The sequence below is a fragment of the Halichoerus grypus genome, chromosome 4, assembly GCF_964656455.1.
Source record: "Halichoerus grypus chromosome 4, mHalGry1.hap1.1, whole genome shotgun sequence".
Classification (NCBI taxonomy): Eukaryota; Metazoa; Chordata; class Mammalia; order Carnivora; family Phocidae; genus Halichoerus; species Halichoerus grypus.
The window spans coordinates 155,365,357-155,382,167 of NC_135715.1; the positions used below are offsets into that span (position 1 = coordinate 155,365,357).

The window sequence follows — 16,811 nt, forward strand, 5'->3', positions numbered from 1 at the left end:
GGAGAGAGAGAATCCTCAAGCAGGCTCCCCACTGAGTGCAGAGCCAGACTCAGGCCTAGATCCCCTGAGATCATGACCAGAGCCGAAATCAAGAGTTGAACCCTTAACCAATTGAGCCACCCAGGCGCCCCACTCTGTTGAATTATTATATGAGGGAGCTATTGTATGATTCTTATTCTTACAGACATGGAAACTGTGGTATAGATAAATGATAGAGCCCACCAAGCCTAAGGTTTGTCATAAATCCTCTGGGCAGTCAATCACTATGCTATTATCTTCCAAATTTAGTTAATTTGGATATCACCTTTATAATTTTGTCATGTATCTTTATACTATTTAATATTTTTCATTAGATCTCTAGTGTTTTTCATTATATCTTTTATATTGTAAGCAGTAATGTCTATGAGAATGTGGATTTGTTGTGATGTGCTAGTTATATTTTTTTCTCCTATATTTTAGGAAACTGCATTATGTTACATTGTTCAAATTTTGGAGTCCTTTACTTGGCTGGTCAGGCTTTCTAGGATATGATCCCTGCCTACCTACTTCTCTATCCTTATCCCCCACCATTCCTTTCTTTCCTCTCAGCCCTAACCATAACAAACTCCTGATGATAGATACTGTTTTTCCCTCATTTATCTCTGCCTTTTCACATTCTGAACCTTTCTATTTGAGTGACTACTATGATTTCTCAAAGATTCAGCTCAAGGGTTAGACCCTCTGGGATAACTTACTAACCATCCTAGGTTTAATTAAGTTCTGTTCCTTGACACCCTCTGAATATCTCCATCCCAGTACAGAGCTTGGGGGATTTTCATAATTGGATTTGTTATCTGTTTTTTGTTGGACTTCAGTTGCTTAAAGGGTCTTTTGAACAAAAAGAAAGCATTCACATATTGATTGAATGAATAAATTACTTAATATTAATCTGTAAGCTTTCAGTTATAACCCAGGAAAGACCCTTGTTGAAAATGAGTCTTTAAAGATCATTTTATGAATGCATTTGACCTTTGAACAACACAGATTTGAGCTTCATGTGTACACTTGTATGCAGATATTTTTCAATAAATATACTGGAAAGTTTCTTGAAGGTTTGCAACAATTTGAAAAAACTCACAGATGAACCGTGAAGCCTAGAAATACTGAAGAAATTAAGAAAAAGGTATTATTGTAAGAATACATTATATAACACATATACAAAATATGTGTTGTTTATGTTAACGGTAAGGCTTCCAGTCAACAGTAGGCTATTAATAATTAAATTTGGGGGGAGTTAAAAGTTGTAGTTGGATTTTTGGCTGCACGTGCAGGGGCAGGGGTTTGTCCCCTAACCCCACATTGTTCAAGGGTCAATTGTATATCAGGCAGCTTAGTATACTTTGATAATACAGTCTTAGAATGAGATTCATGGACTTCATCATGTGCAAAATCACAGTGAGGGCAGTTCTGGTTGAAATGCCCAAGATGGAGTGGCACTGTTGCATAATAATGAAAGTAACTAAATAGATATGTGTGAATATGGGCCAAAAATGGGATTCTGACAAGATAAAAGATTGAAAGGGCAGAATTTAAAAATATTTCATAGCATAGGAATAAGATAGACATGTTTAAGAATATCACAGCCCAGTATATATATAATAGTTTTATTTGGGATAGAGATATTCTTTATTAAAGCTTCAAAGAGTACAAGTGAAAGGAAATGCTCTCAATATATAACAAAGTCAGTCTCATAGGTACCTACCTACTGGTTAATTTCTTTGCAATAGAAAAATAACTTTAGATAAATTATAATAGTCTATATTTATTGGAACCATACCATGTACTCTTCTAAATACTTTTACAAGGATATTTAATTTGTTAAACCCATGAGGTGGACACTTTTATTTACTTCTATTTGCTGAGGAAAGGAGGCTTTGAAAAGTTAAGGAACTTGTCCAAGGTCACATAGATGCCAGTTAGCAGAGCTATGATATGAACTAGAGTATTCTCCATCTAAAGCTTGTTATTGTAACCTGTATGCCCCTCTTCATTCCTGCTAAAAAGGTTCTTAAGTCTGCTTTGCTAGCATAAGTGACTGGGAGATACAGAGAGTTATATATAGTTATATTTGGTAGTGCTTTGACAGGTAATGCAGACATAGGCAACAAAGTGGTAGACATGTTAGTATAAGTAAGTATTGCTATAAGTATAGATTAGTAAAACAAAACAAAACCCCCAAGAATAGTCTTGTTAGGAAGTACCTATTCAGTCAGGTAAGATCAGTAAAAACGGAGAAAGTGAGTCCACACAGTAGCTTTGAATTCTGGTCTTTGGACAGATAAAATATGTTCCCTTTGCTGGCTTCATGTTCAGTGATCTTTGTAGATGAGTAAACGTCTTAAGAGCCACAGTCTCTAAGGTGCTTATAAATTCTCACTGAGGCAGTAGAAAAGGGGAAGTTAGGTCTGAGATTATTTGGCTTAAATTAAAAATAAAACACATTTGTTGTTTACATGGAAAAACTGACTGATAGGATTGTCACATCTAGAGTTAAAACTAGTAGCCTATTTTTAATTTTAAGGCTTCTAAGAAATTCTAGTTGTTTTTACATCAACTGTGGATTATGACAAAGTTTTCTGTTTTAATATTGACATAATCTATGTATTTTAACAGAGCTGTTGACAGATGCTTGACAATCATAATATTGAAAATTAGTTTATTCAATCTGAAAAGCCTTAGAGGAAATTATACTTATTTTGGAAACAAATATATAACTAATAGTGAATATTGATTAGTTGTTTGCAGGTGGTTATTAGCACTGTCAGGAATGAAGCTTGAATTAACTATGTCTTGATAGATGTTAAAATTGTTAGAGAGAATGCCCTGCTAGTAATTATTTTTAATGACTGCTGCACCATTAAGAAAGGTTAACTTGTTCCATATAAATCTCCCATAATGACACAGCCACTATCTTGCTACTGTTCAAAGACTGCTGTAAACCAAGTATGCCATATACTGTGTATGGTAGAAATCGTTTGTTTCACAAGATTGGGTCATTTAGCCATAGAGTTGACCCTAGCTTAATTACCAAGGGGTGGGTGCGGTTGTGAATAGGCCGCTAAGCATTTTCTGCCAATTAAAATGCTGAAACAGTGTAGAAAACTGCCATCTTGCACATGCTTTGAACCGAGTTAATTAGAAAGTTTCCACAGATGAGCGCTTCTTTTAAAAGAATGCATTTTCTCCCTAGATAATGAGAAATGGAGTTGATGAATAACAAGCTTGAAGACCTTTAACGTTTTAAGCGACCTAATTTGCAGAAAATAAGTGAAACTTGTTTCAGACATTTAACGTTTTTTATTGTATATGGTATCTTGGGTATAAATAAAGGAAACACTTGTTAGTTGCATTTAATAGTTTGCATATTGTTTTGCATAAGTTTTAGAAAAGATGCCTATTATTGTTTGTTGTTTTGGGACTTTTTTTTTTTTTGGTTTGCTTCATACTAAACAAGTTGTGATTTAAAAGCACAATAATTTGGTTAGAAATTAGAAAAATTTTATTACCTGAATTGCTTGTTTTCTACAACTAGGAAATTATGGTAGAGTTTATGTAAGTGTAAATATAAGTGTTATTAATTCTATAAATAAGTGTTTTTATTTTTTTAAAGATTTTATTTATGGGGCGCCCAGGTGGCTCAGTCAGTTAAGCGTCTGCCTTCGGCCCAGGTCATGATCCCAGGGTCCTGGGATCGAGCCCCACATTGGGCTCCCTGCTCAGCAGAGAGCCTGCTTCTCCCTCTCCCTCTGCCTGCCACTCTGCCTACTTGTGCTCTCTGTCTGTCAAATAAATAAATAAAATCTTTAAAAAAAAAATAAAGATTTTATTTATTTGGAATAGAGCACGAGCCAGGGGACAGAGGGAGAGGGAGAAGCAGGCTCCCCACTGAGCAGGGAGCCAGACGCAGGGCTCGATCCCAGAACCCTGAGATCACAACCTGAGCCGAAGGCAGACACTTAACTGACTGAGCCACCCAGGCACCCCTAAAAATAAGTGTTTAAATAACATGGGAAAATATTTCAAGTACAATAAAATCAATGTTTCTTCTCGTAGGTCAAAAGGATTGTAATTGTCCTTGAAGAAGATTTACAAGTTGTGAGGAGAATGACTCTTACTTAAAATTTCAGTGCTGGAAAGCTAAAATTACTTTTAAAAAATTAACAGTAAATCAGTATAAGAAAACATGTATTTATAATAACATACACTTGTGAGAGATAGTAGGGCTGTTTTGCTAATGAAGTTGTTGTGATGGAAAACCTATAAAAATACCTGGAAATCTATAGAAAATACCTGGAAATTTTCTAATTTATCTGAAGTGGAAAATACAGCTCTTTATCCCTTATGTCTTAGCATTGGCAAAAATAAGTGATAATTTATGTTAGATGGGACATAAATACTTTAGCCTTACTCTCATATATTTTCAGTTGACACTGAAATAAATACAAGTATATTCTGATGATTTTATGTAGTTTTCTTATAGATCCTCCTTTCTGTGAAGCCACCTCTAAGAGTTAAATACATAAGTGATAATAAATAAATCACTTGGCTGAGAATTCTCTGAAAATACTATAATTTAATGGAGAAAATAGTGGATTAAGAGAGGACTTTGGGTTTTTTACTTTTCCATTTTAGTTTAGCTAGCTATTTTTTTATGGTAAAATATAAATTACCTAAGATTTGCCATTTTAACCCCTGAAATGTACAAATCAGTGGCACTTATTACATTAACAATCTTGTGCAACCATCAAACTATTTTTTTTAAAGATTTTGTTTTTAGGTAATCTCTGCACCCATTACGGGGCTTGAACAACTCCAAGATCAAGACTTGCATGCTCCACTGACTGAGCCAGCCAGGCATCCCCAAACTATCTACTACAAAAATTTTTTATCACTCCAAATAGAAACTGTATAACCATTAAGCAACACATCTTCATTTCCTTTTCCTCCTAGCCCTTGGTAACTTCTCATCTTTTTTGTTTCTAAATTTGACTATTCTATTCTAGATAGTTCTTGTAAGTGGAATCATACAATATTTGTCTTTTTGTGTCTGGTTTATTTCACTCAGCATAGTTTTCAAGGCTCATCTATATTGTAGCATCTATTAGAACTCTATTCCTTTTTATGGCTGAATAATATTCCATTGCATGCATATACCACAGTTTGTTAATCCATTCATCCATTGATGGACACTTGGTTGTTTCCACCTTTTGGCTATTTTGAATAATGCTGTAATGAACACAGGCATACAAGTATCTGAGTCTCTGCTTTCAATTTTTTTGGGATATATACCTAGGAGTGGAATTCCTGTCATAAAGTGATTCCTTTTAGCTTTTTGAGGAATTACCAAACCATTTTACAGTGGCTGCACCATTTCACTTTTCCATCAGCAATGTACTAGGGTTTCAGATTCTCTGCATCTTTGCCAACTTGTGTGTGTGTGTGTGTGTGTGTGTGTTTACTAGCCATTCTAGTAGGTGTAAATTTGTATTCTTTAACATTTAACATTTCTCTGCCTCAGTATGCAAATCTGTAAAGTAGAAGGATATTGATCTACATTAGAATTTTCCAAATCATATTTTGTAGGATCCTGGTTCATTGAGATGTACTAATAGGTTCCTTGATCAAGTGAGTTAGAAATATGCCGCATACTCTGTTCCCCTTGCAGAGATTCACAGTGCTTATTAAGCTGTTAAAGGCTCTCAGGGAACTTGTTTAGCCAAGAATTACCAAGTCTTTCTGATCATTAAATTCTCCCCTCACTCCCCTTGGAACACCACCTGAGAATTAGATGAGGACAGTTTGAGGAACGCCAGTGTATATTATTAAAGTCCTTTAGATCTATAAAGTATGACACTGCCAGTTTAAGTAGCTCCTGGTCAGCAAGGAATTGAAAAAATTATCTTTTTAAAGGGGCAGAATAATTGACATCTTTGAAATTGTTTTTTATAATTTCCAACTCTGTCAATCAAGGCAAGGCATATATGGAGGAATAATTAAACTATATTATAATAGCCCCACTTGTGCCCTCTGTTTTATGTACAAAATATGTTACTGGAAGTTATAGGATCCTTTTTAGTCCTATACTTTATTTTTTAAAATCAATTAAAAGATCTTTTGAAGGTAGCAAGCATACTAAACGTATCTCCTCTAGTTGGAAAAATGAGAAAACTCTGATTTTAAAAAAGTTATATAAGGTGTTCATAGTTATAGAAATTATTTAATTTTAATCTAAGAGCATAGTCTTTTTCTGATTCTTGGCTTTTATTGTTGGTCAGTAATCAATTTATTGACAATCATTTGACTCTGTGACCAGAAAACCAAAAGCATTTGTATTAATTATTTTTTTAAAGTGTGTGTTTATATGCATGCATGTATATATATGTATCAACTCCTTTTGGAGGGGCCGCTGTCCAAGCTCAGTATAATACCATTTTACTGAATGACTCCAAGTGGCATCATTCACATTTTATTCTAAGTAAATGGCATTCCCGCAAAGATACATTAAGGATGGCACCCTGGTGGGCAGTTCTCTGATGGTGGATAGATTTATGTAAGGCTTTCTCCTTTGTGGGATTATGTTTTCTTGTATTTTCTGATTTTCAGGTGTCAAATATCACAAATGCCAAAGATTTTCTAATCATAAAATGGGCTTCTGTCTTTCAAGCATTTCACAGATTTACTTTCCCAAGTGGATGAGAAAGAGATAATTTCAGAGCTCATACATAAGAAATTATACCTGGGAGTGTGTAATATGTGACATGTACTCATTTGTGCACACATGAACTCATACACCCTTTCGCACTCAGACCCTCCCTCAACTATTTATGTAAGCACTTGGGTAATTTAATGTGCCAGTCAGTGATTGGTCTTAAGTTAAAATATATTTAGCTCACCTGTCATATTGGCAAATCAATGTTTCACGAATTCGGTTTCCGTTGATTTGTCATTTGGCAACTTGGTTTTAGCTAATTAACCAAAAGCCATTTGAGACTCTAAGTCATCTCAGAATAGTGCAAAATGTTTATGGTTTCATATGATTTCTTGGACTTTTCATCACATTCAGAACACCTTTAGCCAGAAGTTAATATGAAAATTTTAGAAAGGAAATATTTGCTTAGAATAATGTTCATTTTCAGATATAATTTTTGTGATTAGGGAATAGAATCACATTTTCTCTCAACTCTTAATGATTAGATTTTTAGAAATACGCTTATAAGAATATATGTTGGTTTCATAGGGTCTTACTCTAATCTCAAATTTTAAAATAATGCTTCTAATGCTAATTTATTCAATTATTTTGTGTAAGTTAATCTTAAATATCTACTGTATCAAATTAATGGTATTCTCTTTATATAAGATTTAGAAATTTAATTTCTATTGCGGGTATCTTAAAAGGCAAATCCAGAAAGAAAGGAATATATATTTCCTAGTGTAGAACATAACCCTAGAAAAAAGAAAAGATCAGGTTAAATAAGATTTACCCAACTAGATTTTGGTAAATGTGGATTCTAATTTAGTATCTTAATCTGGTTATATGAATTGTCTTAGATGTGGGGACATAGGGATAAAATAAGAAATACTTTTATTGGATAATTTTGGTGACTAATTCCAGTGCATTTTTGAACAAAATAATTCTGACTAATAAAAATTTCTAATAATTATGAAAAGTCACAAAATTTGTTTATATAGTGTGTCTTGGGTTTCATCTGTAGTTTTGGCAACCCCCCTCCACATATATTAGTGAGTATGTACAGAATATCTTGGAATATGAATTACTGGGTTTTCTAAGTAGTTTTTAGTGCTGTTTTTCTTTAAGTTCTTAATTGAAATTGCATTTAGATTGATTGTTTTGAGAAAAAGTGCTTCTAAATTGAATTATTGCCAAAGTAAGGAAAACTATATTTCGGAAGGGAGAGTTGTATATTAATATGAGACATTTTACCTTTAGGTTAATGTATTTATTACCAGCCTCAATTTGTCCCATTTAGTTATTACAAGTATCTTTTGTCCACTTTTTTCCCCATTACTATGATTGGAGCTGAAGAGCTCTGGTAGTTTTGACAAACCTTTGTTGGTTTAGTTGACCCATAACTTTATTGGCTCCCTGAATTTTTGTATACCAATGGCCACTTTACTCCAACCTATTTCCTCAGGCTCTCCCACTGATTTTTATTGTTCCTGCCTGTGTTTGGGGGACAAGGAGATAAACTAACTTGGTCATCATTATTAAGTCAACTTTTAAACCTTATTTGACTTTCTATTTTTCTTTTTAGAATAGGGTTTTTTGACCTTAGTTCCATTTTGCCTTATAATCCCAACCATAGTTGGGGGAATCCTCATCTTACCCTTTGGTTTCACTAACAAGGATGTTGACTTCATAATGAATCTTTTTCCTTTCCCTCTTCCTTCCTCCCAAATCTTTGCAAGTATTAAAGCCACTGAATCCAAATTCTGGTTGTGTGTTTCCACCTTCTTTTGGCCTTTTAGATTACCCATTTTTGTATTAGAAATTATATGTTAGATTTAGAATAAACCATAGAGCTTACATTAGTAGTAGATGACCTATTGTTTTAATCCTGCGAGCTAATTTAGCTTAGAATTAGTTTATGGTGTTAATGTTATTGGATACTGTGACTAAAATGTCCATTGAATAAACACAGTTGTATTGATAAAGCTCAGCATTTAGTGGGTCAATTAAAGTTTCATTTCCTTACCTATCCTTACTTCTCTTTGTCTTTGACAATTTTTTTACCTAGTTGAAATGCATTTTACTTTGTTCTCTTACTGTAACACTTAACATAAAATCTCTCAGCAGATTTATAGTCCTGTTGGGTTTGATGAGAAAAACATTTTAGATTAAAAACTTTACAAAATTGGGGCGCCTGGGTGGCTCAGTCGTTAAGCGTCTGCCTTCGGCTCAGGTCATGATCCCAGGGTCCTGGGATCGAGCCCCGCATCAGGCTCCGTGCTCAGCAGGAAGCCTGCTTCTCCCTCTCCCACTCCCCCTGCTTGTGTTCCCTCTCTCACTGTCTCTCTCTCTCTCTCTGTCAAATAAATAAATAAAATCTTTAAAAAAAAAAAAAAAAAAAAAAAAATAAAAACTTTACAAAATTATCATTCTTTAGTAAACTTTTCTATAGGTAAAAATTAAGCAGAATTTTTAAACGTAAAACATTTCTATTTCATTTAACCCATTAATAGAAAGTAATCTTACTTTTTTTTGCGAGAGAGAGAGCATGTGTCTGTGTGTGTGAGCGGGGGGCGGGGGGAGGGCAGAGGGAGAGAGAGAATCTTAAGCAGGCTCCACACCCAGCATAGGACCCGACACGGAGTTGATCTCACCACCCTGAGATCATGACCTGAGCCAAAATCAAGAGTCTGAACTTAACCTACTGAGCCACCCAGGCACCCCTAAAGTAATCTCACTTTAGTGAAAATGCCCCATGCCCTGAACCACTCACATTATTTCTGGTGTCTAATCTGCTTATAGAGAGCTTAAAGAAATGTGCATAGAATTCCCCCTTTTCCATCACACTTGTGTTTTTCACAAGTCATATTGTGAAAACATTTCTCTTGTGTTCTGATTCAGTTAAAATTATATAGCGAAGGGGCGCCTGGGTGGCTCAGTCGGTTGAGCGTCAGCCTTCGGCTCCATGTCCCAGCATCCTGGGATCGAGCCCCGCATTGGGGTCCCTGCTCTGCGGGAAGCCAGCTTCTCCCTCTCCCACTCTCCCTGCTTGTGTTCCCTCTCTCGCTGTGTCTCTCTCTGTCAAATAGATAGATAAAATCTTTAAAAAAAAAAAAAATGTAGTGAAATTTTTAAAAAGTAGAAAATGATACAGAAACCCAAATTGGAGGAAAAGGAGTTTGGAGCTGGTTATGGAGTAAAGATGATGTCAAGGGGATTGGACTGAATTATCCTTTGTGAAAATAAGAAATGAACTACAAAAAAGCTAACTAATAAGCCTTTTTTGTATCTGTTTTGAATATGTTTCCATTTTGGACTGATATGTTAAGCTTCTTAAACTTCCTATTAGAAAGATTTACAAAGATAACACTAGATACTTGGCTTCTTCTAATGATCACAGCAGGGTTTTATAATTATATTCTCTAAATAAATAGTTTTATTGCTCTGGCTTTACCTTTATACCTTGGTAAAATTTTATTTATGGTCTAGATATGAAGAGTGAATCATAGCCTGAAGTCATTTTAAGTCCCTTTTTCTAATAAGGTGGGCTACTGAAAGTACTATTTATAACTGTATAACGAAGGTCTGAATTTCTTGATTCTTTTAAGTATTCAGGTTGGTTATGTGGTTATTTGTCTTGTTTTGTTTTTAAATACAGCAGTGCCAAAATGTAAAACTTCTTAAAAAGCATAGTCCAGGGTAAGATAATCTATCTTCCATGACTCATTTATCTTATGTTGATTGTTCTTTAGAGCTGTTTGGTCTATATTGTCATATTAATGTTGACTATTAATTTCTTTCCTACAGCATGGATTTGTGGTATCATTTCTATCACTGTCATTAGCCTGCTTTCCTTGCTAGGCGTGATCTTGGTTCCCATCATTAACCAAGGATGCTTCAAATTTCTTCTTACATTCCTTGTTGCACTAGCTGTAGGAACAATGAGTGGAGATGCCCTTCTTCATCTACTGCCCCATGTAAGAAACTTTTTAATCTTTAAAAAAAAAAATATTTAAGCTAAAAGGTCCTTCATTAGCAAGCTGTGTAGCACGCTAATCTAGTATTTGTTTTATTTGCTTGTAGGATGAAGTATTTTTCCCATTTGCATAGTTTTAATAGCAATATATTTTTTTAAGATTTTATTTATTTATTTGACAGAGAGAAACACAGCGAGAGAGGGAGCACAAGCAGGGGGAGTGGGAGAGGGAGAAGCAGGCTTCCCACGGAGCAGGGAGCCTGATGCGGGGCTTGATCCCAGGACCCCGGGATCATGACCTGAGTTGAAGGCAGACGCTTAACGACTGAGCCACCCAGGCACCCCAATAGCAATATTTTTGAGATAAATTGAATCATTAGGTTTTAAAATAGCAACAAAAATTGGTAACATCAGTTTTACTTTTTCCCCTCACAGTGTATACATACCAAATCACTATGATGTACACTTTAAATATCCTAGTTTTGTAAGTCAGTTTAACCTCAGTAGAGCTGAAATTTAAAAAAAAAAAAAAAATGCTCTGTTAGCAGTTCTGAAAATGAATACTTAAAAAGTTATACCATTCATTGACTTTTATCTGTAAGAAAGCCTTTAGAAGAAATATCTAAGAGGTCTCATAATGCCACAGGCATCTTTATTTGTTCAGGAATAGGTTGACATGCTCAGTTAACAATTTTAGGCATTTAGCTCCTTACACTTGGGGCTGTTTATCTTTTCACCTGGCATACCACTTGTTTTCTTCTATTCTAGGACACTTTTTTTTTTTTTTAAGATTTATTTAGTTGAGAGAGACAGGCAGAGAGTATGCGAATGTGCATTTGAGTGAGGGGAGGGGCAAAGAGAGACAATCATCAAGCAAACTCCCCACCCAGGGAGTACCCTGAGATCATGACCTGACCTGAAACCAAGAGTTGGCAACTCAGCCCACTGACCCAGGTGCCCCATATTCCAGGAGACGCTTCTAATGATATGATCTTATGCCCACACTCTAGTTACCTTGCTTATCATCCTCCCAGGATTTTATCCAGTATTACTGCTTTTACTTCAAATTATGAAAATACTGGGGCTTTTTCTTTTCCAAATGTCAAATTACAGGTTTGAATATTTTTTTTAATTCTTACCACTTCCTTCTGGCATATTTGGGAGACAGAATTGTATTTTTTTTTTTTAAGTAATCTCTGCACGCAGTGTGGGGCTGGGACTTAAAGCCCAGAGGTCAAGAGTTGGATGCTCTACCACCTGTGCCAGCCAGACGCCCCCAGAATTGTATTTGTGTGTTTTGTATAATCCTTCTCCCCTTCTTCACTTTTGGTTGAGAATTCCAGATGTGGTATCTGGAATAATATATAGCACTGCCTTAAGAAATTGATTAATGGGCGCCTGGGTGGCTCAGTTGGTTAAGCAACTGCCTTCGGCTCAGGTCATGGTTCCGGAGTCCTGGGATCGAGTCCCACATCGGGCTCCCGGCTCAGTGGGGAGCCTGTTTCTCCCTCTGACCCTCTCCCCTCTCATGCTGTTTCTCTCTCTCAAATAAATAAATAAATAAAATCTTTAAAAAAAAAAATTGATTAATGAATCTTAAAATTGTGAATATGAATTTTTTTGGTAAGTTGATGATTTACTTATTTTCCCCTTTATTCCCACCCCTTGCTTACCCTTTTTACCAGTCATCAAGAAAAGCAGCAGTTTTAAAACTGGGCCAAATAAGGACCGTTGAAGTGAGAATAGTCTTTAAGTGCTATTTAACTTATTTTTTCCTAAGAGGTATTAATTACTTAAAGCTGTAACCTTTTTGAATGGTCTTGCCTTCTTTGCGAAGTTTAGAAACCTTCTCTTGGCCACTAGCAAATGGAGAAGGAATACAAATGTTATAAGGAAGGAAAATACTTTAGTTCTCTAACTTTTAAGGTCACTGTTGTGAAACTTACTCATTTCGCAATTAAAAAGTAACTTTGTTTCTGTACATTTGTTTTTGCTAGAGCTTTAAAATGTAGAGAATTAAACACGTTTAAATATATACTCTGCTGTTGTTCCACAGTATAAGCACAGGTCGCATCTCATCGCTTGTTTAAAATAGTTTATAAGAGAAAAGCATAGAAATATAATCAATTTAAGAAAAAGTCAGATGACAGAGTCACAGGTTTTGAGCTGCTGGTGAATTAGTTTATTTTTACTAAACGTTAGGCATCTGGGTCTTGTTTCCTTCAGTTTACAAAGGACCCCTCACTCCTTAATATCTTACTGCTGCTCCATTCTCTCACTATAGGATGTATCTTAACCCCTATAGGCATTTGAGTTTGTGGTCTTCGAGTTACCATGACATGTAATACTTTCTAGGCCACTGAGAACATCAGAATTCAATAGGAGGCTACTTATATTTAAGTGAAATAATATTTTAGAGAACCACTTCAAAAATTGAAAGGTATTTTCTGTGTGTCTTCTAGGAGATTATAATCTCAAAATTTTAAAAAGCATTTTTAATTACTTAATTCAAGAAGTTTTTGTTATTCTTATTAATAGTCTCAGGGTGGACATGATCACAGTCATCAACATGCGCATGGGCATGGACATTCTCATGGACATGAATCTAAGAAGTTTTTGGAAGAATATGATGCTGTATTGAAAGGACTTGTTGCTCTAGGAGGCATTTACTTGTTATTTATCATTGAACACTGCATTAGAATGTTTAAGCACTACAAACAGCAAAGAGTAAGTATTTTTTAATGGCTTCTCCCATTTTCTGAGATAGAAAACTTAACAAAAAAAATTGTTTTCTGGCCACATGCTTAATTGTGATATTGGTATGTATTAAAGGAAACATTGACTTTGATCTTTGTCATTCTTTGTCATTACGTTTGTCATTTATAATCAAGATATAGCATTCTTAGTTTTAGTTACTTTGTTGGATTTTTTTCTAGTTGACTTAAATAGGATAGAAAAAGCTATTGGCCAATTTCTGTTTATTTCAAAAAAGCAAAAATGTATAAATAGCAACAAGTCTCATTGGTCCACTTAGGTCATATTTTCAAGTATAAGTGGCTTTCATTGTCCTGTTTTTCAAAGAAAATGTTGCACACAACACATTTCTTTATCAGAAATGCTAATGGTAGAAGCACTAGAGGTGAGAAGGATTTAGATTCGGGGGGCCTGTAGGAAGGAAATATAATGAAATGGAAGAAATGGTGATGAACCTCTTGGGAGATGATGTTGAGACTATTGATGAAATACCCTGCTTGTCATGAGCTGTGTTTCATGGCACATTTGTGAGAATAAGATAAATATCTAAAATAATTTTTCCCCTAAGTAATTTCAGGGCTACTACCACTGACCTGATTTACACCCTTCACTTTTCACAGTGGTTTACATCTGTTTCTAAAGCTCTGTCTTGAGAACATCTCACTAACATGTTTGTGATACTAGTGCTGATTATCTTCAGTATACTCTGCTTAAGAGGAACAGTATATTATGTCTAGAGAACATTTTTAAAAAGCTTATACAAAAAAGAGAACATTCTTAACTTTTTGCTGGTTCACTACAAATATTCAAAAAAAAAAGAAATCTTTTTCCTTGAAAACAAAGGATAGTCATGATCATAATATATATACGGACCACTCTTACAATACAACCTTTATGTTATTTTTATGTATATATTTTGCTTGTGTATGTATGTGTTTTTTTTCTTTGAGATAAAATATGGTTAATTTTTTTTAACTTTTTTTTATTATTTTATTATGTTAATCACCATACATTACATCATTAGTTTTTGATGTAGTGTTCCATGATTCATTGTTTGCGTATAACACCCAGTGCTCCATTCAATACGTGCCCTCTTTAATACCCATCACCAGGCTAACCCATCCACCCACCCCCCTCCCCTCTAGAACCCTCAGTTTGTTTCTCAGAGTCCATAGTCTCTCATGGTTTGTCTCCCCCTCTGATTTCCCCCCAGAACAGAGCTCTAAACTGAGATTCAGGGGGAGTGATTCTAATTCTTGCCTAGGCACAGACTAGCTGTGAAACTATGACTCATCTGTCATGGTTTCCAGTTGCTATCTAAATCTATGGGAAATAAACCTACTTTTTATCTGTATTTTCGTATCATACTCTAAATAGTATATTTAATTTTAATTGCCATGTTTTAGTCTGGACATCATATTTAATTGCCTCCAGAGAAAGGTGATCAAGATGATGTGCCAATAAATTATCATCTGAGGAATGGTAAAAGGAACTGGGAAGGATCAAAAGTGAAAGAAATCTAACAGTATTTGGTTTTTGAAAGCTGTGTGGAAAGGTTGAATGGGTAAAGAAGAGAATAATGTGGGAGGGATGCCAAGGTGAGAGTGGTAGAAGGAAATGAGTCAGAAGAGGGGTGATGGGAGCTTGAACTAGAGTCGTATCATAAAAAGGGCAAGAGAAGCTGACGAAGAGAATTCTTTCAATGAAAGAATAAGTTGATCATTGATGACAGGTAAGAAATATAGGAATTTTAGGGTCCATTGCAAAGGATATAGAGAAGTTTTGGAATTACTGTAAAGCCCTGATTTTCTTTAGTTTTGTGTACCTGTTAACACTGAGGCAGCAAATATTAATATATAATATGTATAAAATATTAGGGTCTGCATAACTTACAGATAAATATAAAATGTAGTCTTTCAAGAGATCAAAATAAAGTTTTCTGTTTTTTATAATTTAATCTTGATCTCATTTTGAATTTAAATTTACTGACAAAATTAAACAGGTTTATTTTTGTAAACTATTAATACAGGAGAATAGAGTCCCCTGTAGAACATGGCAGTTCTTTTGTAAATTCGAAATTGTGGGAAGTAAGTAACTGAAAGGAGCCCCTAAATTTACTAGTAAGAAATTCTTTAAGTATATCAAAGAAAGGAATCTGGGCAGGTAAATCAGTATATCTTTTTTATGATAAATAGCATAATGAGTAACCAGAGATGAAAAAGTATATGGCATTTTTTTGAAGAAATAGAATTAATGGTATTTGAATAGAACAGATATTGGACCATCTGTGTAGAAGAATCATTTATTGGAAGGAAGCTTTCAGAGCATAAATTAATACATCAGATGCTGACTGGTTTCAGCAAGTTGAGGCTCTGAGGGTAATGATTTGGCAAGTTTTTAGGAAAGTAGACAATCAGAACCAAAGTAGTTGAACAGAATCCCAGCTGGTGTTTGCATTTTCTTAACACTTTTGTACTAGTGTTGGCTCCCCCCCCCCCGCCCCACCCCTCTTTTTCCCTTCTTTAACTCATGACTGCTGTTTCTTTTCTTCTCTTTAAGTTGTCTCCATATTACTTTCTCTTGAACATTTGGGGTTTCCCCAGTTTCTGTTACTTACTGCTGTGAAGCAGAACAACCCACAGCGTACTGGCTTATAACAATAATTTAGTATTTCTCTTGATTCTGTGAGGAAATTAGGCAGGACTCAGCTGGGCAGTTGTTTTGCTTCACTTGGCATCAGCTGGGGTCACTCACTTTACTACATTCAAACGCAGCTGCCTGGCTTGGCCCTGACAAAACAGGGGTAGAAGGCCCACAGGTGGTCTCCATCTCAGTGCAGTGCTCCTCACATGGCCTCTCTTGAGGGTCTGTACTGAGTTTCTCCATAGCAGAGTGACTAGCTTCCCTGAGCAAAAGCAGAAGGTGCCAGGCTTCTTGCAGATGGTCCCAGAACCAGCCCATCATCACTTTCTTGCATTCTGTTGATCAAAAGGGCAGACCTTATTTGCTGTCTTAAATTTACATAGATTGGAAATAGAAATTTAAGTTGGAAGAGTTGTCAGTGGTGGTTACGTAGTTACACTGATAAAAGGAGAAAGCAGACTATTGAAAGATAGGAAAATTCAAACCTAAACAATGAAATAAAATAATTGGGATTTATTAATAATTGAGGATAGATTAGATGAAAAAGAAAACCTATCTTTATTGCAAAGCTGTGAAGAGTCAGTTACTGATAGGTCATTTTCATACATCACCTCATTTAATCCTAAGAATCTGTCATTTTTATTTTACAGATCAGTATTCTTATGCCCACGTCTCACAGAAGTAAACTACAGATTTTGGGACTTTAATGCA

At 35.2% G+C, this 16,811-nt stretch overlaps 1 protein-coding gene across 6 annotated transcripts in view; it reads left to right on the forward strand.

Annotated features, from left to right (window-relative positions):
- The window catches only part of SLC39A10 (solute carrier family 39 member 10), a 131,414-nt gene that overhangs the window by 96,003 nt on the left and 18,600 nt on the right, over positions 1-16,811 (forward strand). For all 6 annotated transcript variants that reach the window (XM_036089411.2, XM_036089409.2, XM_078071132.1 and 3 more), the window contains 2 exons: positions 10,535-10,704; positions 13,242-13,430. In XM_036089411.2, coding sequence (XP_035945304.1) covers positions 10,535-10,704; positions 13,242-13,430 — 359 coding nt within the window. The remainder of the gene's footprint in view (positions 1-10,534; positions 10,705-13,241; positions 13,431-16,811) is intronic.